This window comes from Ischnura elegans, chromosome 1 (genome assembly GCF_921293095.1).
Source record: "Ischnura elegans chromosome 1, ioIscEleg1.1, whole genome shotgun sequence".
Lineage (NCBI taxonomy): Eukaryota > Metazoa > Arthropoda > Insecta > Odonata > Coenagrionidae > Ischnura > Ischnura elegans.
The window spans coordinates 103,720,843-103,747,614 of NC_060246.1; the positions used below are offsets into that span (position 1 = coordinate 103,720,843).

At 37.8% G+C, this 26,772-nt stretch overlaps 1 protein-coding gene and 1 long non-coding RNA gene across 5 annotated transcripts in view; one reads left to right on the plus strand and one right to left on the minus strand.

Moving 5' to 3' along the window:
• LOC124167528 overlaps window positions 1-5,164 on the plus strand; it is a 45,610-nt gene extending 40,446 nt beyond the window's left edge. For all 3 annotated transcript variants that reach the window (XR_006866710.1, XR_006866709.1, XR_006866706.1), the window contains one exon: window positions 3,538-5,164. This is a non-coding gene — a long non-coding RNA (uncharacterized LOC124167528). The remainder of the gene's footprint in view (window positions 1-3,537) is intronic.
• On the minus strand, window positions 1,271-19,354 carry LOC124167493. Of its 2 annotated transcripts, XR_006866699.1 has the most exons (8): window positions 19,019-19,354; window positions 14,529-14,732; window positions 13,563-13,865; window positions 12,786-13,029; window positions 8,730-8,915; window positions 5,876-5,968; window positions 2,073-2,226; window positions 1,271-1,802 (listed from the first exon to the last, which is right to left on the minus strand). XR_006866699.1 is itself a non-coding variant. In XM_046545422.1 (7 exons), exons 1-7 carry the CDS (start codon window positions 19,178-19,180, stop codon window positions 2,123-2,125), a joined length of 1,296 nt encoding a protein of 431 aa, XP_046401378.1. In that variant the 5' UTR covers window positions 19,181-19,354; the 3' UTR covers window positions 1,271-2,122. The 2 variants fall into 2 exon arrangements, 1 of the variants encoding a protein (XP_046401378.1); XM_046545422.1 differs by having other exon boundaries at window positions 1,271-2,226.
• Window positions 19,355-26,772: the final 7,418 nt, after the last annotated feature.

The following is a 26,772-nucleotide window of genomic DNA, read 5'->3' on the forward strand; positions in this document are numbered from 1 at the left end:
GCCTTGCGAGGCTTCAGGATGCAGATAAATTGGGTGCGTAATTGTTTCTTCCCACCGTGCACAGGAAGATAGACCCTGATTATTTTCGGTGTCATTTGTGGTGACTGCGAATTTGATTTCAGCCCCTTGAGCTGTGCTCAATTTCAAAGATAATCTGTCTCTATTGTTAAATGCTTTTTTGCCGTAGTTGATTTCCTATCTTTGGGATTTGGGTGTAGAGTTGGCACGATGTCAATTCAACGACCTTTACAATGTTATTTTCAAGGTGATAAGGTCGAGACTTGCTTTAGAATGTCTTCAAGTGTTAATATATATATATTTCTGTGGTGGTTGTTATATTTAATCTCAAATGGCTTTATATATATATATACAGGGGCGCAGCTAGGAATTAAGGCTGGGGGTGGGTTAGGTGCAACTTATATTGGGGTGTGTGGAGGTATGGAATACCCACCAGGATAAGCATTAAGTGCGATATTAATAAATAGTAGAATTTTATGATAAATGGTTCAAAATGGTGAGTTTTACGGCTTTCTGAGGGATATTTTATTAATCCTTACGCTATTCTATTAGTAATATCAATCCAATTAAGTAAAATGGATTAAACTCAAAAATTTCTCTGAGCTCTGGGGGGGGTTATCCCCCAAAACCCTCCCTCACTGCGCCACTGTATAAGTAGTGGTAGTAATAAGTTCATTCTTTCATTAGTATTATATTTGTGAGTACCATTGGCATAAAATTGTATTAACCGTCATGTTAATTCACTTTTGGGTAATCAAGTATAAATCCGTGAAATTGTATAAGAAGTATTTTCCGCTGTCTTTCTTTGTTAAATACCCATTCACTTTAAAAACTGGTAAAATGGAGAATGTGCCATTGGAAAAGTTTCATCTCTACTTGATTCGTGAGCTTTGGGAAACATATACCACAGGTGTGTGTGTGGTGTGTGAAGTAAGCATGAAAAGAGATATGAGTCTTAGTACATTTGCTTAAAGCGTGATGTGGGACTGTGTGAATCCATATTTCAATGTTTTTCAGACTCAAAATAATTACTAGTTTAATTTGTAGAGATTAAAATCAAGTCGGGTACCAGGCACCCCATTGAGTTGGGTCCCAAATCATAGGGATGAGAACACCTGAGGAACTCCCCCGAAAAAAGACTTTGGTACAGAGAAATATTATCATGCTACTCATAGCACGGAAAATATTTTCCTGTCACAGGCAATGACAGGAAAGGGTTGATAAGAAATACAATAAATAAAGAAATTTCATCTTTCATCAATTATTTTATGTACAATTTCACATATTTACAAGGAAAATATACATTTAAACAATATAAAATTATGTTTAGCATCACCAACAATGATATATAGACTTACTTGCACTGAAGGAGCCTTCACTAGACAAAAATCTGCTAGCCAATTATATTTTGGGTATGAATTGCTTAAATGAAAATGTCTTGACTATGACACAAAGGAAATACTTTAAACATCAATAATACATGTAGATACTTCGAAAATAACACCACTTATTTTTCAATGTGTTCCATTACATCAGCTGAAGAGGTACCCTCACAGAATACATCTGGTCCATTTTTCTACAGCCAACTTCTTACACCAGACTAGTCGAACAGTTAATTACCACTTTCTTCAGTTATTGATTTCAGTTACAATAATTACTCATAGCCAGACAGGCAAACTCATAACCCACAGGTTGATTTTCTTAGTTTTTACAAGTTTGAACTCATTCATTAGTCTACAGCAACATCCCAATGTTTGAAGGCACAGTTCAAGGTCTTTGGAATGCTAGAAAAAAAAACGAACAAAAAAAAATCTACAAAACTGCTGCACATATTCAACTTGGATGGAAACTTAAAGAAATAATCATCACTTATTTCATTTGTACTGTTTGATTTCAATTTACATTATATACTTTTTTACATACACTTTTGATGTACTAGGAATTTAAAGTTTCACAATTCCTCTCGTCATGGTGCCTAAACCAAGATACATTTTTGGCTACACACTTTATTTAACCATTTGTCCTCCAAAAAAGCCAAAAAATGTTACACTCACAGCAAAATGAGCTCCATAGATTGCTTGTCCACTCAATTTTCTCCCATTTGCTACCTGTTGATCTTTTTTATCTTGAGGATGGAGCACTTACTGTCCTTGGGTATCATGAGTTCAGACGTGAGGCGAAGGCCTTTGACCAGTGGGATGTGCTTGCCTACACAGACAGATTAAATCAATTTATTAAACTGTAAGTACTTTAATATGTCTTAAAATTATGACACAGATGTGAGTCACTGTGTCTTATTAACTACTGTGTCATCTTTGTAGAAGCTTCACCTTCATCTTTTTCGTCAGACATAGGCATGTAAACCTGAATCACTATGGAGGCTACATAGCTCCATAACAATTATCATTAAATTAAACAACAAGAAACGTTTTACCTATGATCCAGCACTTTCTGAGCATTATCCCAACCTTGGATTTACTACTTACCAGGTATACACTAACATATAACTAACACCTATCATATGATTAGAGGAAGAGGATACCTATGCAACATACATATAATGCATACACTTAAAACTCTCACTTATATGAGTATCCTTGAATGAGAGATGTCTGTAAGTGACAGTTCATCTAAAGATAACATTACATTTTCATGTTGGTTTTACCACAAAAATCGCCAAAACCACCTCAAGTGCATAATAGTTGCTCCCTTACCAATATGGCTTACAATTTATTATGGTTCCTTCAAAATCTGCAAGAAGTGTTGAAAGTAGGACTAAACTGGCATTATCGTACTTAAAAGGCTTGAATGGCAACAAATATTATGACATTAGTCATTAACTAAGGAAATGTGGTGAGTTATGAAAGTGAGTTAGTGAATGAGAATGATGATTGTTCCAGTCCAGATTATTCCTATAAGTATATTTCTTGCATGTGTCAAGTTTCAATAACTGTGTTGTAGCAATTTATAGTCTGACACAGGCACAATCTTCAACCTGAGTAGAAAATAAAGGAAAGAACTAGCACTGATTTAATTTCTTCCGCTACATTTCAATGTATATTACTTTTGTATTTATGCTTTTAAAGTACTAGGAATTATTGGCAGGGTATTACTCACATCTGAGACTCTGTACGAGTTCAATAAGGCTAAGAGCCACTAATATGTCCAACAGCTGGTAAATTGTACTCAAATGTTACATTATATTTTTTTAACCAAGCTGGCATTAAAAAAAGAAATAGATGATGCAGACTTGGGATCATGTTTTCCATTATTTACAACATGTGTAAGTACATGAGTGAAAGCAAGTAATGTGAAATTGGAGTGGTTGGACACCAAACATTTTATTGTAAATAACATCAATGTAACGGCCCCAGTTACATACACGCTATGGAAATGTCACTATGTATTGAAATTTGATTTTCATTGACTAAACATAACACAATAATTTAATAGAATTATACTAATTTTTGTAAATGCTTTCTTTATTTTTAATGCCATTGCTTCTTCAATCCTGTATAGGTGTAGATAATCCCAATATGAAGTCTTCATTGGAGACTGCCCCACTTGTACTGTGAATACCACTTTATTCATTGCTTGGAAATTTCTATGAAGATCTTTTGTGCCACAATTAGTTATTTTCATCATCTCTTCCAGGGTGGTTTGTTAACTTATTGTTGATAACTTAAGTGCCAGAGGTAGTAATGCACAGAATTGACATTAGAATTTTGAGTGTAATTATTATAATTATTCACCACAGGTGATAAATTGACAGTGTTGCCAGAGTTTTATTATCGCACTAATGTTATGGTCAGTTAACGAAATGGGTGTGAACTTTGTTTCTTCAAGTATATCAAAGGGTACCACCTACTTGTAAATCGGCAGTTTAATTTATGGTGTTATAAGGTACTGAATTGTATGCAAATGAGTAAAATGTTATTGTTTATTATGGGATATTGAGTAATGGAATGAGTGGTGATACTCCGTGACATTTTGAATTAAAATCTATCATTATATTACTCTTTTTGATTCCATTAATTTATCAAACCAATGTATTATCTATACTCTTGAATATGGATTTTGTTTTAAATTCGCATTGGTATTTTCTGAGGTCTTACATTAATTCAATGAAAGGGTCAGCTTCAAGCCATAGAGTGATTTGTAGGAAGAACTTAACCTCACACCAAGGAGTGTTATAGAGCCCCTAAAAAGGATTGTGGGCGAATTGGCTCTTAACTCTGCTGCTGCCATCACGGCTGATTGTTATAGCCACTTCAAAAAATCATTTATGGGAATCAAAATGCACTGGATAGACTTTAACATGATGATCTGCCATGTTGACAGTGGAAAGGATTTAAGTATTAGGGTGATAACAAGGTATGTGGGAAGAAAAATTTTTCATAAAATCTGATGGGGGACCCCCTATAAGTTGCCAAATGGTCTAAATATTATATTATCAAAGGTTCAACTCTACATGATGATGTTTACACCTGCCTCATTGAGGGTAAAGTTTGGAAAGAATACAATTTTATCGTTAAGTTTTTCCTCAATAAATTGATTATAATTCATCGTACTAAGTTAACCATATGCAATTAAATAGTAAATAATATTTTCTTCAATTTTTTTTTCAATGCAAATTTTTGATGGAATATTTGGCTGCATTTTATATTTTCAGGCAAAATAGTTGTGCTTGGGTGCATACCCTCCAGGATAATCTTAAATACAGCCGACTCCTGACTGTCTGGCTTGGTTTATCTGTGTTGCCGATCATCGTTGCATGAGTTTACACAGTTAAAGTGTAGTTCCCAACATCTTGCAGCGGATTTGCAGTAACCGTGCAAAATCACTGCGCGAATCTCTTTTCAGAATCAGTAATCTTGCAGCCACGGATGCATGGTTTTCGGAAACTAAGTGTTAAGTGGAGCAGTAGGAATAAGAGTACAATCACTTTATCTCCGCTAAAACGATAGTGGTTGGGAAAAGAGAGCTATCTAAAATAACGGACAATATGCGTAAATTGAATGGATATGGTTTGTCATAAATTTCATGTCAAATGTCAAAAATTTAATGCACACTATGTATTAGATTAACAAGTATTGTAAAAATTACATGAAATTAAAGTGAATGGATTATTCCTGTTTTACAATTATTCGTGGTGCCTCTCTCCATCAACATTGCCTGGATAATCGGGAGTTTGCTGTACTTCTTGATTAGAAACATCTCCAAATTAACTTACAATTTATTTTTTTTCCTTTAAATTATTCCCTTAAATAAAACAAAACGTTTCTTCAAACACCATTTAAAGAAACATAGAATTTAATTTATATTATATTCTTTTCCTTACATGGATAATTAACTTATTAACGTAGGTTTTCATTTTTTATATTCTAATACAAATCAATGATATAACTGTCGACAACTTTGCATACTATCAAGTTGTAATATTATTTTGATATAATATTATCAAAATAAAATTTTCCAGACTGAGTATTAATGCTCAATCTTTAATAATAGTAAAAAAAATTGGTTTGTATTTTATAATTGCCTTTTCTACCGCATAAACAATTTAAATAGTTGTACGATTTTATGTGCAGCACATACAAACATACAAATTATGTAGCTTCAAAATTACAAAATTCACATGTAGTGTCCATTTACCAACCCCTCACTATATGTCATAGACTTCACAGTTCATAAAGGTACAAAAACTATGCACTAATGTAATAGCATAAATACTGAAACAAATACATTTGTAAGTTTCATAACAATACTTCAAATTTAAAAGGATGAAATAAGGAAATTCTTCAAAATTGTTTATGAAACCTACTCAATTTTCAAGTACTGAGGACATTTTACTTACCCTTGTTTTGAACTGAATGTCCACCTTTGATTATTATCTTCTGCAAGCCATCAGGTCCATTATTTACAATAATTTTTCCACCGCTTAGCTTGGCTGTAAACAAAAGATATTTAAAATGCAATTTTCTATTATGTATCTGTAAATGGATTAAAGATATGTGAGTGAACTAATAGTACAAGGAGTACAACCAACTGCCCAGTGAACACAATGACCATAAATTTTGAGAATTATGGTCCATTTTTCCCATTTGCAGGGCTTTTCCCAAAAATGCCACAATCTGGCCATCATGTCAAATACATAAAATGCAGTCTGCCCTTGTTAAGGTAGAAGAAATTACATGAGCAAATGCATTTATTCATTAATGAGTATCATATTTTTGGTATGTTTCTAGGACGACTAATATTACAAAAAATTGGAAACTTCTTTTGCTTTCCCTCACATAAAAATGCAAGTTGAAGGATCAAAATCCATTATTGGTTCAAAATCCAATGCGGAAGCAAAATGAGCTCTGAATGTTTATTGCTTCCTCGAATACAACTCTTAAAATACCTTTGAGAATCCCTGAATTCGCTAACTGAACTGATCTTGGCATACCCATAATACAGCAATATTTCCAGGGTAGACTTCGCAAGAAACTAAATTTTTTAAAGTGAATAACTGCATTCATCTTTACCTACAGAAACTGTTTCCCACTCTTAACAAAAATTTTCCTTGTTGCACCAGTAACCAATAGGACTTATAGCTACTCTTATAACACTTTATTAGTAATTGTTAAAAAATGATCATAAATTACTAACAAAGATCTCAAAAAAAACTCAGTGATATATAAACTTAAATTTAAAAGGATGAAATAAGAAATGCCAGTTACCATCACCGATTTCTCTTTAAGTTATGAAAGAAGTACCTTCTGATGAATTATGATAACATGGCTACCTAACTGCCGAGCCTCGAGGGTCATATCGTATACCCTGGTGTCCTGTACAGCCAGCCTCTCAACTAGAACAGCAAATGCATACCAAGAGGAGGAAGGAGCATGGGAAATAACCTCCCATCAAAGCCTTTCAGAGTGAGAGCACCCAACATGGAAGGTATAATTATAGTATTCTACCGATTAAGGTAGGTTTCCATGGAGTGTTCAAGAAGTGATCTGGAAGCCTCCCTTTCCTCCCAGCACTGCCTTCTTTAATTCACTGTAAGGCCTAACCCCTTTCAATCTATCTAAAAATCCTATTATTTTCCTTCCCCTCCCTCGTTTCCGTAACATTCTACCCTCTAATACCATTTTCAACATCCCCTCAAAGCCGCCCAATTAGACTGGGAAGGTGAAGCTATTCACGGAGAGAGTGAAGGAGGTATTCTGCACAGGGACCCTGGGGTGATGGTGGAACACATCACCCAGCAAAGAAGGCACAGTCAAACATTGAATATGCACAGACTTCACCTCCATGCATGTGTCAGTTGGCACAGCCATCCCAGGGGTCCGAGGGCTAACCTAGGGCAGAGCCCCCTAGTGAGTGGGTGTAGAGCAGCGAGTTAAGCTTCATGGAGGTTCATTATGCAGGAGCTCCACTATGATGGCTTATGTCAAGTTCCAAGGCATCTTTTTCATTTTAATGAAAATATCGGTCATTCATTGCTCAAATTAGCCGTGAGAATTGTGGTGTAAATTTCTTGCTTCCCGGTATTTGTAAATACAAATTAGTACACTATAATAGTCACTCAGTTTTCAACAATAACCCCAGTTATCTTACAATCTTTTTTGATATCATGATGTGACCAAAAGCACTGAATACAGTGGAAGCCCGGTGGAGTGAGTACTGCATATTGTGAGAATTGCATTACATTGAGTGATAGTCTTTGTACCGCCAAACAGCTTATGTTTTACAAGTAAAATAAATCAGATAGAGCAAGGCTAAAAAGTTCCTTCCACGATATTAAAACAGATATCTCTCAAGGGCAATGCCTAACTGAGCAAACATTAAATATTAAGTTATGTATTATCTGCTTATTAAATTAAAAATAAAAGATGTGCCATATGTACAACACCTTAACGCAGTTATGTCCAAACATTAACGATCTATGGCCTTGAGTAAACTCTGCAAACTCTCATGTTACGTTCTTCTTTCGTCAGGCCAAGTCATTAGCGGGAGGGGAATGGGCAGAAGATGAGAGTAGGAGAGGGAGTTAGGTCACCCCCTACCCTAAGGCTAGCTTCGTCGCTACTTGGCAATGTCTTTAGTGCGGACACATTGTGGTGACACCCCTTCCATCTTTTCCCGTGTTAGGGATGGTAGCGTTGAAAGTGAAAAGTACAACACTGTCATAGTCCCACATGAGAGGACTCACTTCAATAAAATGTGCTGTTCCTTGAGATGTGATAATCATGACATACTCGCAAAATTATCCAAAAACGTTCACAGTATACCTAATATATTAAATCCGACAAGTTATGCTGTCTTCACAGCTTTCTACCGCAGTCAAAAAATGTACCATTACAAAGAAAATCACCAAAAATAGGGAAATTAATATTTTATGCAATGGAAAATGTCCTGTTTATTTCTTAACATACATTGATACTCCACCAGATTATGCCCGACATGAATTTTTTGCTTAGTTTAAATTCATGAACTACCATGTAAACAAAAGTACAACTTTAAATACATAGTTCTATTACAATTGGTGGGTTTATTCAACACCTTTGGATATGACGAGCCCTTGATTTAGTAAGTAATTTCCAAGGGATTACAAGCACTCATTACATAAAGCTGAATGCCAATTTAGATAAAACATTGTTTTTCACTATGAAATAAAGTATAAATAAAAGAAAAGCCAAGGAAACAAAAAAGGCACCTACCAGCAAGAACACGGCCCTTTATCAAATCCTTTGAGATGACGTTTAGCTTGGGCAACAGCATCCTTTCAGTTGGTGTCATTTGTTTTGGTTGAGTCATATCTTCCCTTGACACAGAAATGACTTTACTGTTGACCATAGGCTTGAGAATAGACATTGACCTCGGGGTGGTAGAGTAAATTTCTTGTGCTGCATTTGGAAGATGGGAGTTGATTAATACGCTACAGCTCATTTGAATACACAATTGGAGTTAGAATAATTTTCTTTTTAGAATAAGAAATAGTGATGCATACAAAAAAAGAATAGTTTTCAATTTTTTTACAAGAAAGCAAAGTTCTCTATACCATTCTATGTAATCTGTAAATAACTTAAGTTTGATGCCAGCTATATCAGTGACCTCATTAACTTATTAAATACATAACAGTAAAGAATGTTGCTTCGCATAAATGGAACATAGACCTATCTCACCAGCACGAGATAATCCATGAGCAGTACTTTTAAATAATTTTTATTTCAGTAATCATCAACTGTGCATGCATGCACATATTTTGTCACTGTTTCAACACAGTGAAATGCTACACTTGAGATCAGACTCTTCATTAACCTTTTCTTTAAACTCTTACATACAGGAACGCCGACTCACAAAAAATATTGGGGGGGCCCAAACCGGGGATCTTTCCCCGGGAAATTTTTTAAGACATTTTAGAAGAGTCATATGATCAACATTAGAACACTGAGAACTGTAATCTTGATATCTGGACACTCCGGGGAAAATCGACAAGCCTGACACTTTTTTCCTCACACCCATAACGAATTATAGAGGGGGCTCGGGCCCCCTCAAGCACCATGGAGTCGGTGCCACTGCTTACATAAGAATCCTCCCATTAGCTCCTTCCTGTTCATGAATTCCTCCTTCGCTAACGCAATTCTCTTCCCGATGTCCCGACTGCTACATCCGTTTCCTTCTCATGTGCTGCCCAAATAGCTTACTCTCTCTCTCTACTCAAGTTTTTCCCCATCCACTTTCACCTTGAGCCTCATATTCCTAGCTTGCGATGCTTTAAAAAAATGCATAATCATGGTCTTGTGATTTTTCCTCAGATCATACACCTCGCAGCGCTTGTCTAATGCATCCACTACAGCCGGCTGCCCCTTTGTTGACCGGCTAATCAATGCCTGATCATCCGTGAACCTCCCTTATTTATACATCATTTACTACAGTTTCCAATTCATCCCATGCATCTTTTACCTTCTCCTCCACGCACATGCTAAAAAGCAATGGTGATGGTAGAATGCCTTGCCTTCCTCCTCGGCCAATGCTTGCTCACCCAGATTTTCCATCCTCAACCCTCTCTTGTGCAGTCTGGGCCATATACAGATTACGAATGAGTTGCCTACCTCTCCAATCTAGGCCTGTTTACTTGAGGGTATTCATTATCCTTACCCAGTCCATTCCATCAAATCCTTTTTCAAAATCCATGAAGCAGGCATACACGTCCTGGTCATATTCTAGGCTCCTCCACCAGGGACCTCATTATCGCTATTGCATCATGAGTTGACTCTTTTTCTGAAACCAAACTGATCTTTGTCCAAATACTTGTCAGCCCTAACCTCCATTCATCTGTTTAATATCCTCAGTACCACTTTTCTTGCGAGTGATATTAGGCTGATATTCCTATAATCTCCCAGGCATAATTCTTCGTTGGTAGTGGAAGTAGAACTGTTTTCACAAAATCCTTCGGCCCATATCCCTCCTCAAAGATCCTACACACTAGGTTGTAAAGTCTTCTCTCCCTAGATTCTTCAGATGCTCACATGGGATGTTGTCCACACCAACTCCTCTTCATATCACAATGGACTCTCTTGATTTCCCCAGTCCAAGATTATTCTCCTTCACAGCATTTTTCCTCCTCTAAATTCAATCCTTCCCTTCCCCAACTGAGGTGTTCCAGTTTTGCCAAGGGTTTTCCTAATTATTTCCTCGAGTCGTTCACATATCTCTTTTACATCTCCCTCTTTATGATTGCTAGAGGGCATGTAAACTTGAACCACAACAAGCTTGGTGGGACGCACCTCAATTTCTACCTCCAGGATCCTATCGCATATCTGATATATACCTAACACTCCCTTACCCATTTAGAGAGCTTCCCATTTAATACTAAAGCTAACCTTCATTGACTTTCCACCCCACCACTACATATAACCCTGTACCCCCCACTATCCTTCCTTTCCCTATCACACTTATTATATTTTCTAGTTTACCCGCCCTGATCATTGCCTTGACATTCCACATCCCAGCATTCATTGTTTCATTCTTCTTCTGCTCCATCTTCTTGGTCTTTTCTTTTTTCTTGGATACTGTTGATGATGATGATAAGTCTTTGCAAGGATCACCGACCTCAAGGACCTTGCCAACCTCGCTACCACCTATGACACTCACCCCAAAGGGCTGCGTCCTGTGATACCATTTGAGGCTCGTTTGATCAAGCTCAATGATTTCAGGAAAGATATAGTCAGAAGGGTTTCCTGCTTCCATTCCAACAGCATTTTTCATGTGACACCATCACATGGGCTATCTTTCATCTGGCTCCTACCATTCGACCTATCTGGCATTGGTGGCCCTACCGGGAATAATTGCGAATAAATCCCACCAGTGTAGCTCTAGGGATCATAGGAATGCACAAGTCTTTCCACCGTGAAAAGGTTGTAGCCCAAGGGAAATTAATATTGGCCCTTAGGCTAGAGAATAGAATGCATGGCGAAGAACAAACCGACATTCATAGCATTTGTGAGATTGAAAAAGGCATTTGACAGCTTGAATTAGAATTCAATTCTCAGAATTATGAAATGAATTGGAGTAAGACACAATGGACAAAGAAATGTCCCTAGTCTAAACAGAAACAAAGTAGCAACGATAAAAACTGGACCAAATTGTGAAGATGCTAACATAAGGAGAGGAGTAAGACAAAGATTTGCACTTCACCTGTAATTTTAATGCTTCCATAGAGAAAGCCATCAATGAAACCAAAGAAGGCTTCAAGAGTCAATATCTTTGGGGAAAGAATATGACATAGCAGTCACAGGCCAGACACCAGGGATGGCAAGTGAAACGAAAAGAAAATGTTTCGTTTTGACCCGGAGGGAAACGAAAATACGAGGCCTAGGTTTAGTTTCGTTCCCACACAAAATTAAAATCACCAATGAGTTTAGTTTCAACTCTGGGCCAAACTTTACTCCCAGGAACAAATCTAAATCAATCGAAACTCAGCTGCTCATGGTTAAGTTTTAATCCCAGAAGTTGAGTGGAGGGGGATAAGTGGGAATAGTTTCGACCCATTATGTTTGACATACATGTAGAGAGGTTAAAACATTGAGCTTAAAAATCAAATGACCAGTTTGTGTTCACCGTCCTCCTGTTATTGGTAAAAATATGAGTGCCGCATGCATCTAATACCTTTACTTCATTCAACTATACTCCGTGATACGGTGTGTGGGTCAAAACTAAACTGTTCGAAGGTGGAGCACATGGTCCCTCTGGTGCGAAGTGTTATCTACGTTTCGTTTCATCCCAGAGTTTTAGTTTAGTTTTGGCTCCAGTTTCGTTTCAACCCTGAGTTTAGCTCCCCGTGTTTAAATCCATTTTGTTTTGTTTCCACATTTTACTCCTGGGAACGAAACTATTGAATTTTTATTGGTTATGACTTTCTTTTCGTTTCCATTGCCATCCCTGCCAGACACGGAAGTTTAACAGGTAAGTACATGAAGAAGATTGAGAAATATGGAAAGGACAATGGCCAAATATGTGCTTCCAGCTCCTCCCCAACAGAATGCCCTTGACAATAATTAGAATCCAGCACAACTGATTTTTATGCATGGCTGCCTTGAAAAAAAAGTAAGTTAAAGTGATTTGTTTCTTTCCCTCTTGATTTAAAAAATGATATTTTTAGTTAACTTCAGCATATTTCCTGCATGAATTCTAAGCTCTAACATGAGAATTTACTTTGCAGAAGTCATGAATTTTGAAATAAAAATAATACAAATAATTCATTTTTCCATTACCCAACTCCTTGAATGTGGAATGTGAACCATCCCCAAATTCTTTGATGACCCCCACCGCCTTGTTGCCCATCCAAATGGACACCTGGGGGTCAACTGGACTGTCCTTGTCCAGCTGCGGTCTAATTTTTAAATGCTCAACATTATTTGCTGTATTTGGCTCTGTTTCCTCTTCATCATCATCCTCCATGACTACACTACACAACTGTACAGGCTCGGTGGGTTGAGTAGAGTAATTGTGATCCACCTGCAATGGAAGATAATGCTCATAAAGAATGACAGTCTGGCTTTTCTACCATCCCACTTGCAGCTAGAAAAAATCTACACGACACCAGACTTAAGTAGCACAGCAATTATCAAGAAAGTTGTGACAACCAAATTACTTTTGCAACATACAACGGCATGCAATACAAACAATGCATAATTGTTTGATGTGTCAGTAATGAGGGCTTTAAATATTAATTAATAACATTTAATATTAATTGCATATTTTTAATGAAAAGCATTCACTCAAACTTTTCAACTCACTCTCTTGCCTTTCTCCATCACAATTCAATGGTAATATATGAAACCAACTCAAAATTGGATCTCCACTTGCAGCATTGATAGTAATGCATCCAAATCCAAAATATACACAGATACAGGGCCAATGAAAATACTATTCACACACATAATATTTCCCAAAGGTAAATTTCATCTCCTTCATTAATTTCAACAGATATGGCCCAGAAATAAACTACTTAAACAAGGGCAAATGCTGCTTTCACAGCAATCACTCACATAAACTGGATCAGCAGGACTGCAGGTAGATCGACAGGGTGATAATGGTCTATCGTCCGAAGACAGAGAAATTCTACATAGCCCATCTTCATCATTATCGATGGTTTCTTTTTCAGGCACCACTGAATTATCACTATCGTCCATTAGATCACTGATGACAGTCTCATCTGAGGAGCACGTGTTGGCTCGCCAACAGCCCTCAGACACAGTCCAGACTGCCACTGGCCAGATTTTTTCACCTGTTTTGTTGCTTACATCACTTTTTTCTGAACTTGGAGCAGATGATTCCTCCACAGGAAATTCCTGATAAAGATAAAGTAAATCAATTTTCCAGATCAAATATTTTAGATTGCACACCCTGAACTGCTTTAGATTGATTATTCTCAAATATAGAGAGGAAAGAAAAATACACAAATTTGTGGCCAATATATATTTCTACATATCCAAGGAGTATTACTGCAGTTGATCTAAGTTCATTCACAAGGACCAAACGTCATTTGTTAAAGAATCCATTACATATAAGGGAAAGATAATTTACAAATAAATGAAATCCTCCTCATTTTGAAAATAAAATTTGCCTCCTACTTTTCATGAGTTGGTGATGCTAATGGACATCAGGTTCATTCACTTGCTCAGACAGAATCATCCATAGTGACAAGAAACCTCTCTCAAATAAGCAATCATCAACAAATCACAAGAGTTGGGAGCAAGGAAGGGAGGACTAGCTGAGAAGTAGTGACCAACTCCAACATTCCATCATCAACTCATATGGAAAAGGCCATCGATTTTTCACTGCAAATATCTCAAACAGTCGGTTGAAGGATTGACAAAGGGAAAAATATGGATCTCTATTTTTCAACTCACAAAGAGCATTAAAAAATTGTGGGTGAGCCACTGCTTTCTTATGCCACATTGATGAGAAACTGACCTCTAAGAGCCAGTATGTTTAAGGGGATAGTGACTCACCTCTTCCTTCTCCATCAACTCTCCACTAGCATCCACCTCCTCTGTCCCCTCCAGTGGGTCCCTTGGGCCATCTGCTGCCCACCGTGGCATGTTCTTCAGCCTCCACTGTGACTCCAAACAAGTAGACTTGAAGTCATAAAATCTGAGCACCATCTTGTGGCAGGGCCCACAGACCATACACGTGAACCCATCACCTCGACGGACCTGCGACAGAGAAAGGTGATATTTATCGGATTCAGATGGGGCTCACTCTCTTACAAGATATTACACCCAGAATATCAAAGGATCTATCTTCCCCATCGACCTCCTTCCAGAGATATGCAATACGAGTAGCAAAAACTCATCCATGGAACCCATGTAGGTTATTCATTAGAATATGAGATACGAGGATTGCTATTTATGTATCCAGCATCGGCAACAAAGGTGTTGCTAGGTGCCATCTGACATACATATCGTAAATTTTTGACATTATTCGTACAAAGATCATCTTGAAATGGGGCACTATTTGTGTTGCTTAGAGTAAGTCCAAAATTTCATCTCAGTCAAGCAATGGAATTAACTCACGAGAATTTTCGTGCGACGATATTCTAAGACTTTCGACGTTGATTATCTCAACAACAGTGCATCATCCAACTCACTTTGTCTTTTGGCAATTTTGTACCATCTAAAATCACTGTATATCACTGGTTTATTGAATTCAATCGTGGCCTTTGTTCACTAAAGGACGAATTCGAAGAAGGTCGTCCAAAATCGATTGTAGTGCCAAAAAACATCGATGCTGTGCACAAAGTGATAAAGCAAGATTATCATGTGACATTCCGTGAGAATAAGGCATTCTTAGGTATTAGTATGATAAGCATGCACAAGAGTTTATATGAACATTTAGCCATGGAAAAAATTTGTGCGCGTTGGAACCCACATCATTTGAAAATCACTGAAAAATCATTCTCGTGTGGATTGGTGCAAAGAAATCCTCAAAAAATAGAATCGTGGTGCCTCAATAGCCATGTAAAAGCCATATGCATATGAGCCCAGAAATGAACAGCAATCTACTGCATGGGTCTTCCGAGATGAGCCAAACCCAACTAAAGTTGTTCGAATCAGAAGCACTTCGAAGCAAATGGTCGCCTGCTTTTTTTTGGGATAAACGGACTTGTGGTTACAGTGCAACTAGAGAACTGTAGAACAGTCAATTCTGAATGGTACACAATAATGTATTTGCCGGAAGTATGTGAAGAAATAAGAAAAAACAACCAGCAACGTAGGATCATCCATCACCATGACAATGCGAGCTCTCACACATTGACCAAAACATCGAATTCAAGGGTCATCCGCCACACATCCTGATTTGGTACCCAATAATTTCTTTTTGTCTCTATTTGTGAAGAATTAACTACACAATCAATGATTTTTGATGCCAGAAAAAGCTGTTGATGCATTCCAAATTCATTTTTTGGAGATACCTCTTTCGGAATGACAAAACTGCTATAAAAATTGGTTCAAATGTGTGCAAAAGTGTATCGATAATCAAGGAGAAAATTTTGAAAACCAATAAAACCATTCTCAATGGCAAATATTTGTTTTTATTTTTTATTCTGGATACATGACTAGCAACCATCGTATCTAGCTTTGAGTGGTGCTAGCTAGGTATTATACCTAGTTCAAAATGTCTTTGCAGCTGAGAGGGTGCAGCTTTAGCAAGAGGGTGCCTTCCACGAGAACCCTAATATTGTAGGTAGGCTGTGATAGGGGAAAGGGAGTACCAAAAAGAGAGTAGGAACAACATTATCACAGCCAAAAGTTCATAGGCATCTTTGCTTGCCAAATGAAATGTGAGTCATGAGAAGTTACATCTATTTCAGGCCCTGCACCAAAGCAATATTCCTCCTCTTAATTAAAGGATTGATGATAATCCTCAGAAAGAGGGCGAGGAAATGGTCATCTACCATTCTAAATCCAGTATTGTTGGTAAAAAGAATACTGATGCATAAAATTGTCCTATGGATGAGAAGCGGAGGAGGATTTGGGAGAATGAGGATACCAACAAGCACTGCCCGCAGATTCATGATGTTAACACAACAGAGATCTGAGAACAAATGAATTTTTGAAGCACTAAGCTAGTACTATTTCTTCTTCTGATTGGGAAAGACATGTTTCCCTTAGCTCACTCTGAATTGCATGCTAACCGCACTTGCACAGCTGAAAAGATATTTCCTTGTACTACTAACTACTAGTGAGTCCGCTAACCTCAATCATAAGTCAAATGCCACTGACCACAGCCAAATGTCAAATGCAATTTATCAATTCATCATCAAATGTCAAATGCAAATTTCCCCGCCAAGAAATATAAGAAAGCAGACTGAGGAGGACAAACTTAAACAGCAAAGCTGGACTAAAAACTAGTGGGAAAACAAATAATATATAAAGCCCTTTTCCCTCACATTTGTAAACCACACACCAAGCAACATTAGCTTGAGCAGCTTCAAATAACTAAATCAAAAAGCGATTGAAAAGAGAGAGAATACGAAGAACTAAATCAACTCGTAGATGCTGGTTTAAAAATCTTGTATGACAATAGGGTAATTACCTTCAGCAAAGAAAACGAATGGCATTGATTGCAAATTATTTGGTTTTAGAATTCCCAGTTCACATGAATGGCAATGGTCAATTTTAACTGCATTTGAAAAAGGCCAGATTGGCACCCATGCGATGCCACTCCACGTGACGTCACAGGGACCTAAATTCTATACGAGTAGATAGGAGTTTTATGTCTGAGATTACCAATGCATGCATGAGTCACAGACTTCAGGGAAAAATCTCTTAATTACAATTATTATTAATTATAACCTATTAAAACTGCCTAAGGCCGGAAAGTTTCCTTTTATTTTATTCCCAAACCTCCGAATACAGCTCTCATAGGCCATTTTAAATCGGAGTATTCAACAAATTCAACAATGAAATGTACACAAACAACCATGCCCTGGATAAGGGGAACTTACCCAGGCGGGATACCCGCAACCTCATGTTTGGCAGGCAAGGACTTTACCCCACCACCACCGAGGCCGGCTTTGTTTGATAAGGTATTAATAATCCTCATTTAAGCCAAGCACTACCTGCTAGCAGGGTACTCTGCTACCTGCTAGCAGCCAGAATCGCAGCGGCGCACAATATCCTCGCCCCAAGGTCACCTCACTTGCGGGAACCAGAACGACGTCACGTGGAGATTTCCCAGCATTCATACTTAGCCGTTGCGTTTTCGCACGCTTGAAAATTTTCACTTTTCATTTAATCGCGAAAAATAGATATCGTCATTTCAAAATCTGAAAGCATGAAATGCGTACTCCAGGAGTTATGATCTTTCGATTTAGTCATTAAAAAAATAGGAAACCACCCTATTTACAAACTACTTCCAACACAAAATACTTCTAGCTGCCATTGCTGAGTTTAGAAAAAGAGCATGGTATATCCAATAGTGCCCATTATAGTAATGATTATAACCACTGATGGCCTCTAGATGTCTCCTCTATTGCAGGTAGTTCATAAATTGTCATGCAAGATCATTATCCTATATCGAGTGAAATTTAATGAACGATGGTGGATTCAGGTTTCAAATGCATAAAATGCCAATTTAATAACACCTAAATCAAGGTGTAAGTGCTGATTTGCAAAATGAAAATGTGGCAGACAAAAAATTTCATTGATACTTGTGGTTATAGCAATACATAAGTTCTGAAACATCGACTATCATAAAGTATATTTGAACGAAGACTATTATAAATGTTAAACCTGCCCAAGCCATCATAGCTTGATTTAGCATGGACGACCTTCAAATTTCATACTTCCTATTTTGTTCACTCCTCTTTTGTTTTTACTTCAAGTCAAGTGATTTTGGCATTAAGTGATTAAAAAATGCTTCTAAAATCAATAATTTAAAACCTAGAATATATAACTTTATACATCAGCAATTGAATTGGATCAGCCCTTGAAACACAAATGGGGGTAGAAGGCTGTATTTCAGAGAGAAAAGAACGATATGGAAAACAATACGCCTTAACCTCTGTTGGCCATGTTCCTCGGGTATGTCCCACACACACACAGGTACACTGTCTTTCACTGTTTCATACAGCATGCAATACAATGACGTGAAAATTGCCCCAAAAGCTTCATTGGTTAAAATGCAATGCAACTAAGCTCTATCGTGGTATTTGACCCATTCCATACAAAAGGTGTATCAGCTATATACTATTTGAAGTTTTACGCGAAGCTACTACGAGGCAGTCCAGTAGAAAAAGTACTTATGCTCCGCTTATTCCATTCAGCCATAAACCCTCAACCTATAGTTAGGACAACACCACATGGTTTAAACTTAATGAAGACCACTGCAGTGAGATGTATCTTAGACAATATACTTAACAATGAGAGTTTATGTATGAATAATGTTGCTGTGGAAGTAAACAAAGGTCCTAAGTCAAGAGAGACTATACACTTACCTCCACCCCAACGCAGTTTTTCACGATTTTGGGAAGTTCCACATCTTCAGCGTCGATTAAGTCCGAAAACATAGAAATACAGCCGGTGGTATTCCTCAAACAAAGTCTACATAGTTGGATAGAAGTATCCTCAACACGAGATATTGAATCCATAGCCACCATATGATAATCGTATCGCAACTGTTTTCATGTAACAAAATTTCCTATTAAATGGAATTCTTTTGTCCTTTGCCAGTAAATAATTACAATATAACATACAATATTTGTTCGATCCTACAACTCCAAGTTTTCTGACGCAGTAACACCAAGACGCCAAATGTATCACTAATTTCAAGATCTAGCCTTCATTTGTTTTCACTAATGCGGCATCCAACCTTCATATTTCAAGAGTAATAACGCCATCTTGCGTTTAAAAGTGAAAATTCAGGAAACAAATGAAATAGCATCAAACGCGTCGTTTCGTCAGCGAGTTTCGCAAAAATATATGCTTTGTATGTATTACAGTCTAAAAATACTGTTTAGACCATGGAATAAATAATTTACCGAAATCTATTCACGGCGTAGTTTAATCCATTACGATAAATTATATATGCTAACTTTATTAGGGGGATAAAAGTTATTTTAACGGTTAAATGATGTAACCATCAATACAAAAATGTCTTTCCAACCAGAGGTACCACCGATTGATTGCATCATTGAATCTTCCGCGTAAGAAATGTATGCGCATCTGCTGGCGATATATTTGGAAGATGCAAGTACGTCATGCTTTAGAAATTAGGCTTATTTTAGGTTCTGAGAAGGTTATTACAAAATTCCGAGGGAGAAACATCCCCTTCTGAATAGGGGTAGGTAGTAATGGGAGGCTGTCATGGCTTCCGCCCTATAAGCTATATAGCTAATTCTCTGGCGACGCCATGTGCTCTTATCACCCATATGCTCATACCCATAGGCGGATTAAGGGAGGCAGGCACTTGCCTCTCCTCCTCCCCCCCGACGCTTAAAAAATAGACAAAATTTTTATACGGTTATCAATACGTTCGTTTTGTATTGTGCATTACGGAGCCTCGAACATTTAATTTCATATTAATAACTTTCACATAAAAATAAAGATAACGTTCGCAAACAGTAATTGTTGTATCTTGTTTTTAATTTCAAGTATGAGATGATCGTTTGCCCTTGTGTCCCCTACAGAAAAAAGTTCTTGATCTGCCCCTGCTCATATCTCAATTTCACTGAGGGTATTTGACTGCATTCAATGGCCATTTACGCAACATAAAACGAGAGATAGCTCTGAAATTGATATATCGATTAATAATTAAATATTTTTATTAAGTAGGTATATCTACCAAATGCATTTCCATCTAATAGGCACATTTGATGGGAATACCTACTTATAGTAACCCATTCGATTGAACCATTACCTATATTGACACAGGCGCATGCGGATAAAATTGAGATTACCTACCAAATCCTCATGATCTGACCTCACCTCCAACATTTCAATTTTCAGTGACGGCCGCATATTCCTAGTTACGTCAATGGTTCCCGGGCCAAAATATCACAAACCAAATATCGTCACGCTGGTCAAAGATCGCATTGATTGATTGAAATTTTTGACCAATACAGGTTAATTGCACTTTGGAATTGTTTATTTATTTATTTTATTAATGTGTTGGTAAAATGACGAGGAGCATTGTGGCCTTTAAGACGATGTGAAATGGATCTCTGAAAGACAATTTATGGTTAAAGTTATGGAATCAGTGTGTAACTTTCAGTTTGAATATTTAATTCGATTTAACTGTAAACAAAAAGAGGCACACGGTTTTCATCATATTCACAGACACCGTAGATACATTCATTAGCTTTCTTAATAAAGAAAAATCATACGTAACGCAACAATAGGTATGGAGTGTTTAAAGTAAAAACCAATCGTGCGACAGGAAAAAACTGAAGTGTCCGCCATTTTTATTTTTTCCCGGGATCATCGATGCAAACAGTTCGCAAAAGTTCACTATTTCTAACGTAAGATACATTGCTTCATTAGGCCAGCGCTTATTATTTTTTTCAAAATGTTCCGATTTAAAAATTCGTGGTCACAAAATATGCTGTTGTCTCATTGACTGATGGTTTTTATTCGGGAACTAATCAACGAGCAAAATGATTCACGTCAAGGGAAAATAATTAACTATTAACCCTCGAAAACCCTTTCGCTTTTTTCTTTTAATTTAAATTAGTAATCGATTAATTCATTAAATTCAAGGCTTTCCCTTGTTGATTTAAATTAGTATTGCGTTAAAAAATCACCAAAATCTTTCCCTTGTTAATTAATCAATTATATGTACAACTCTTGGATTCATTAATTTAGAAAAGACCCATTTTAGAGCTCAATATATATTCAATCGACTACTTTACTAGGGCACTCTTGCCTTGAACTTGTCAATGCTTCCGTCTGGTTTCATTTTTAAATGAAAAAGCCATTTGCATCATAGGCGGATCTAGGGATGGGGGGAACGTGCCTCCCATAGACCCTAAAAAAATAGGCAAGATTTTTAATACGGTCCCATTATCATTGCGTTCGTTTTGCATGACGAGGTATCCTTGTGCCCCCTCCCCTGGTTCCGCCCCTGATTTTCTTGGAATTGCTTTTGCTCCTTTCGGCAAATTTGTCAGCTCCCATGTTTCATTCTTATAAGCAATGAATCCATTTCGCTGCCCATGGCCTTCTTCCATTGAACACATTCTCGGCTGTTCAAAGCTTCAGTGACGGTCTCTAGATCAATATTCTCCATGACAAACTCCTCAGCAATCATACTGCACTCAGCTTAAGAAAGTGGTTTTCTCAATGAGAAACGATCCCTCAATCTTCCTGGCATTGTCGCTCAGCTTCTTCACTTGGAGGCTCATTTCTTGATTCTTGTGATTCTCCTTCGTTCTCGCTTTCTTTATCCTCTAAATCTTCTTCACGGTCTTGCTGTTGAACCCGTTGTTGCGGCTGCTCATTGCGAACTTCTTCTTGAACTTGCTCTTCTTCAGAATCGTCTTGTGGTTCCTCCAGCTTGACTTCTCGAAGTAGCAACTTTACTCTCTCTGTGTATTCGGTAAACCTCTCCTGAAATTTGACGTATCTGGACATAAATACGCTGTGCCTCTCTTTAACGTAGACTCTGTACCTACCTCTCCTCTCCGTCGTGTCCAACTGGATAGCCTTTTACCGCTTTCACGTCCATCTTCTTCCTCTTCTGAACGGGAATATGGACAAAACAAACGATCCGATGATTCGAAGGTGTTTTATCCTTATGCTGAAGTTGTTTCGGGTTTCCCACCGGATGAGGTTCTCTGCGTACGTTTCGATGGCCGTGTCGTCCATCGCCATCAGGGCTTGTCTTCGAGTTGAGTGATCCGATTTATATAGTATGGGCTCCTGGTCAGGTGACTTGTGATTGGTCCGCCTTTTCCCGGGCCTCTCTGACTTTGATGTACTTTCCCGAAAGGCTGGCCAAGGAAGCAATTGAAATTCGAACGGCGACTAACACCATGAATCGCGATGCTGGTTACGCCCTAAGCAACTCCTGGAAACCGGTACTTATTGTTGAATACATCAGAGAGGCCCGGGAAAAAAGGCGGACCAATCACAAGTCACCTGACCAGGAGCCCATGCTATACATATAAGTCGGATCACTCAACTCGAAGACAAGCCCTGATGACGATGGACGACATGACCATCGAAACGTCGCACAGTGGGCGGAAATCGGAAAAAGCCGGACAAAATTACAAAATGGCTTTTTTTGAGTTATAAACTTGAAACTTCGCAGGTATACTCAAAAATGATTGAAATTTATGGATATGTACTTTATTTGACATAGATCCCACCCGTTACTGAGATACAGAGGCTCAAACGTGAGCAAATTTCCATAAAAACGCCCGTCTTCAATTTTCTCTGAAAATCTTCCAAAGTAAGTGGATGGTGAAGTTATGGGTGGATTCTTGCGAAATAAAAAACCACATAATCTGTTGGCATGGTGTTTTTTCTTTAATTTTCCGTAATCTTAAAGAATACCGTCCAGAAATTCTTACCGTGCAGTAACAAAATGGCGGATACTGTTTTTCGACAAAGTTTTACATTTAGGTAGAGTTTCAAATAGGTTTTCGGCAAGGTCGCGCGGAGTAACTTATATGAGAGCATTTTTTGAAGATTTCTTAAGGTTTCTATGCAGTTTTCTTTGAAATAAGTTTGCGTCGCCGGAAATGACATTGATTTTTCGACCGCGCGGCAGGGTTCCTCTCCGCGCGTCGGGAGTTGGATTAGCCGCAACGCGGTAAGGTTATTGAAGCTCTATGGGTTTTAACGCTCACCATTCACCGTTTTTATGTTTTTCTTCAAGACACCGATTCTCAAATGGTCTATGGTGAAGACAGTGGAGGTTTTTCATGCGATGTAATTGCACGTTTCATCGAAGTTGATTTCGTTTTCTTTGGATACGATCGAAGACCATACTTATATTAAAAGCGTTCAAACCTCGAAAAAGTGAGTTGTTTTCCTGGGACTCATACAAAAAGACCTACCAGAAAGATACCAGCTGAGACCCTTATACCTTCTTCACTCTCCGATCCCTGACCCTCAGGATTCTACTTCGAAAACGGTCGTTTTATGACACCGCGGAGTGGAGCCTTTGACCGTCTTAACGGGGGTATTTCCACGGGAACTTCTAGCTTTTTTAAAATGTGTATCATACCCTCAGTTCTACTTTGACTTATAGATTACCATGTCTTCTACAAATTTACCATACGTTCTTCCCCGTGTACTCATTAGGACATTGGATAACCATAGGTTCGACAAATTTATTATTTCTAAATTTTACATAGGCTCCATCCGCCACTCAATAGAAAATGCCAATGAAGTAATGAAATAATATTGGAATTGGGAAAAAAATTATTCACTCGGAAAAAAATATTTGCTGCATTATTTATCGTGGAGGCTGAATTTAAGACAAGACCCTGATGCTCTGAAATTTCTCAATGACTTCCTGACATACAAAAGTTGGCTCGCTGAATCCATAACATTTCCAGAATTTGTTATGCATCACTTTCCCGATACTTCAACGACAGCCGGTTGGTATAGTTTTTTTCTAGAAATATATTCCTCTATTTGCTATGCATTCCCGGGCGGCCAAAAAAATGTCGCACCTCATGTATAATATCACGCAGGAGAAAATTCAAACTTTAAAAACTACTACTACAACTGCTGGGCTTGCTCTCGCGGCATCTGTGAGTTTGAGAGAGAGGGGAGACACTGCAGCAGCTCACCTAATTGCAGAAATAACAACTACGACCCCTACTCGGGCCATGAGAGTTCTTTCAAAGTGGATGACGAGTGAAAAGGTCCACACTGAGATGACAGTGGAAGAGGCACTGTCTTTGATGATTGCGTCTGAGTTGACCAAGAGTCAATATCGGTCTTTCCGTAGGACAGCTCTGAGCCATGGACACGATTTGTATCCCGGATACGACAGAATAGCGCTAACAAAAAAAGGACTTTTATAACGAAAGAATTAAAATAACCGAGACCATGTGCGAAGTAAACCTTCAAGCACCACTGACCCACACCATATCGGGAACAATAGCCTGCTTAGCCACCACTTCCACCTCTCAAGAATTAAACTGTGTGGTGAACTACACATTAATCTCTAAGTACGGATTTTATGGAAGTTTGGGCCACTCTCAATATAAACAAATGTGGCAACAAGTGGATGCTGTAGACGAATTCCTATTCATGAGTTCCCTTGTATCTCTTAGTTTGATTAACGACGCTACAGGTAACGACTCAAGTCTTATTTCCACTTTCTCTTGGTTAATTACATTTATCTCTAAACTTTTGATAAAAAATTTAACTTCCACCAGAGGCACTTCTCACATCTGGGCTCTACAATTTAGGTGACACTATCTGGGAAAATCCACGGCCGACGTCGACACGATTTTGTCATCCCATCCGCTTTAGGTGAAAAAAAGAGACGAAAGAAGTTACAAAATCAGAGACATTACCTATATTGAAAGGCAAGTGGATGGCGTTAATGATCAGGAATTTACACGATCAAGTTCTGTTTACTACTGACAATGATCAACGGAAAAGTAATGCTTATATTGCTCACCTTATTTTCCTAATTTTTTCTTAATCTTAAAACCCATATAATTTTTTATCCTACAGGAAAGTATAGTCATTTCGAAATTAAGAAAAGCGATAGTTTTTAGTTTGCAACACACTGACGGACAGCTGAATCATGAGGTTCTAAATCTGCGGAGCAAGAGCGTCGGGTATGAATAACTTAGGAGATGTAAAATATCGTACACCTGATATCGATAAATATTCTGTTGGTTTGTGTACGCTGCACTGCCACATACGATTTTCTGAATGCATATTGTATGTAACTAATAACTTCAGGCTTTACTTTGTGAAACCTCTCCACATTGGAAGTAAGGAAATAAAACTTTGTAAGGTTCAATGTTATTTAATTATGGGCACGACCCGGGTTTCGTAACTTGGTTACATCGTCAGGTCATCGTCAACCTGACGATGTAACCAAGTTACGAAACCCGGGTCGTGCCCATAATTAAATAACAGTGAGCCCTACAAATTTTTATTTCCTTACTTCCAACATATTGTATATGTCGTGTCGATTGGAATTTAAACAGTGTCATTTGATAATTTAAGCTTTAATTTATTTTAGTTAGGAAAGGAATGCTAAGAAAATTTTCAGCTAAATTTGATAATATAAATTAATATAACTATTTTGAAAAAGATGTTCGGGGATTTATTCAAAAACGTACTTACAGGCAAGTGGAAGTTTAAAATCTCAAGTCACTTTCACAAATTCTGCGCACTCAAGAGAGCTTAACTTTCCTACACCACAGTCAAAGTAGAACTGAGGGTATGACACACGTTTTAAAAAAGCTAGAAGTTCCGATGAATTGTCTACCTAAACTACCCTATCTTCATCGTATCTGCTTCAAAAACTTTCTAGTACTTACTGTAGGTGCCGAACATGAGATTGTCACGCGATCCATAATTTTCGTCCATAAAATTTAGATTATTTAGTTGCCATCAGATGTTATGCCCTAGCTTCATGATTAGTAGTTATGTTAAGTCACTGAACACTGTATTATTAGCCATATTTATGAACATTATTCTCAAGAAGAAAACATTTTATGGATATAAAGTAGAACTGAGGGTATGATACACATTTTAAAAAAGCTAGAAGTTCCCGTGGAAATACCCCCGTTAAGACGGTCAAAGGCTCCACTCCGCGGTGTCATAAAACGACCGTTTTCGAAGTAGAATCCTGAGGGTCAGGGATCGGAGAGTGAAGAAGGTATAAGGGTCTCAGCTGGTATCTTTCTGGTAGGTCTTTTTGTATGAGTCCCAGGAAAACAACTCACTTTTTCGAGGTTTGAACGCTTTTAATATAAGTATGGTCTTCGATCGTATCCAAAGAAAACGAAATCAACTTCGATGAAACGTGCAATTACATCGCATGAAAAACCTCCACTGTCTTCACCATAGACCATTTGAGAATCGGTGTCTTGAAGAAAAACATAAAAACGGTGAATGGTGAGCGTTAAAACCCATAGAGCTTCAATAACCTTACCGCGTTGCGGCTAATCCAACTCCCGACGCGCGGAGAGGAACCCTGCCGCGCGGTCGAAAAATCAATGTCATTTCCGGCGACGCAAACTTATTTCAAAGAAAACTGCATAGAAAC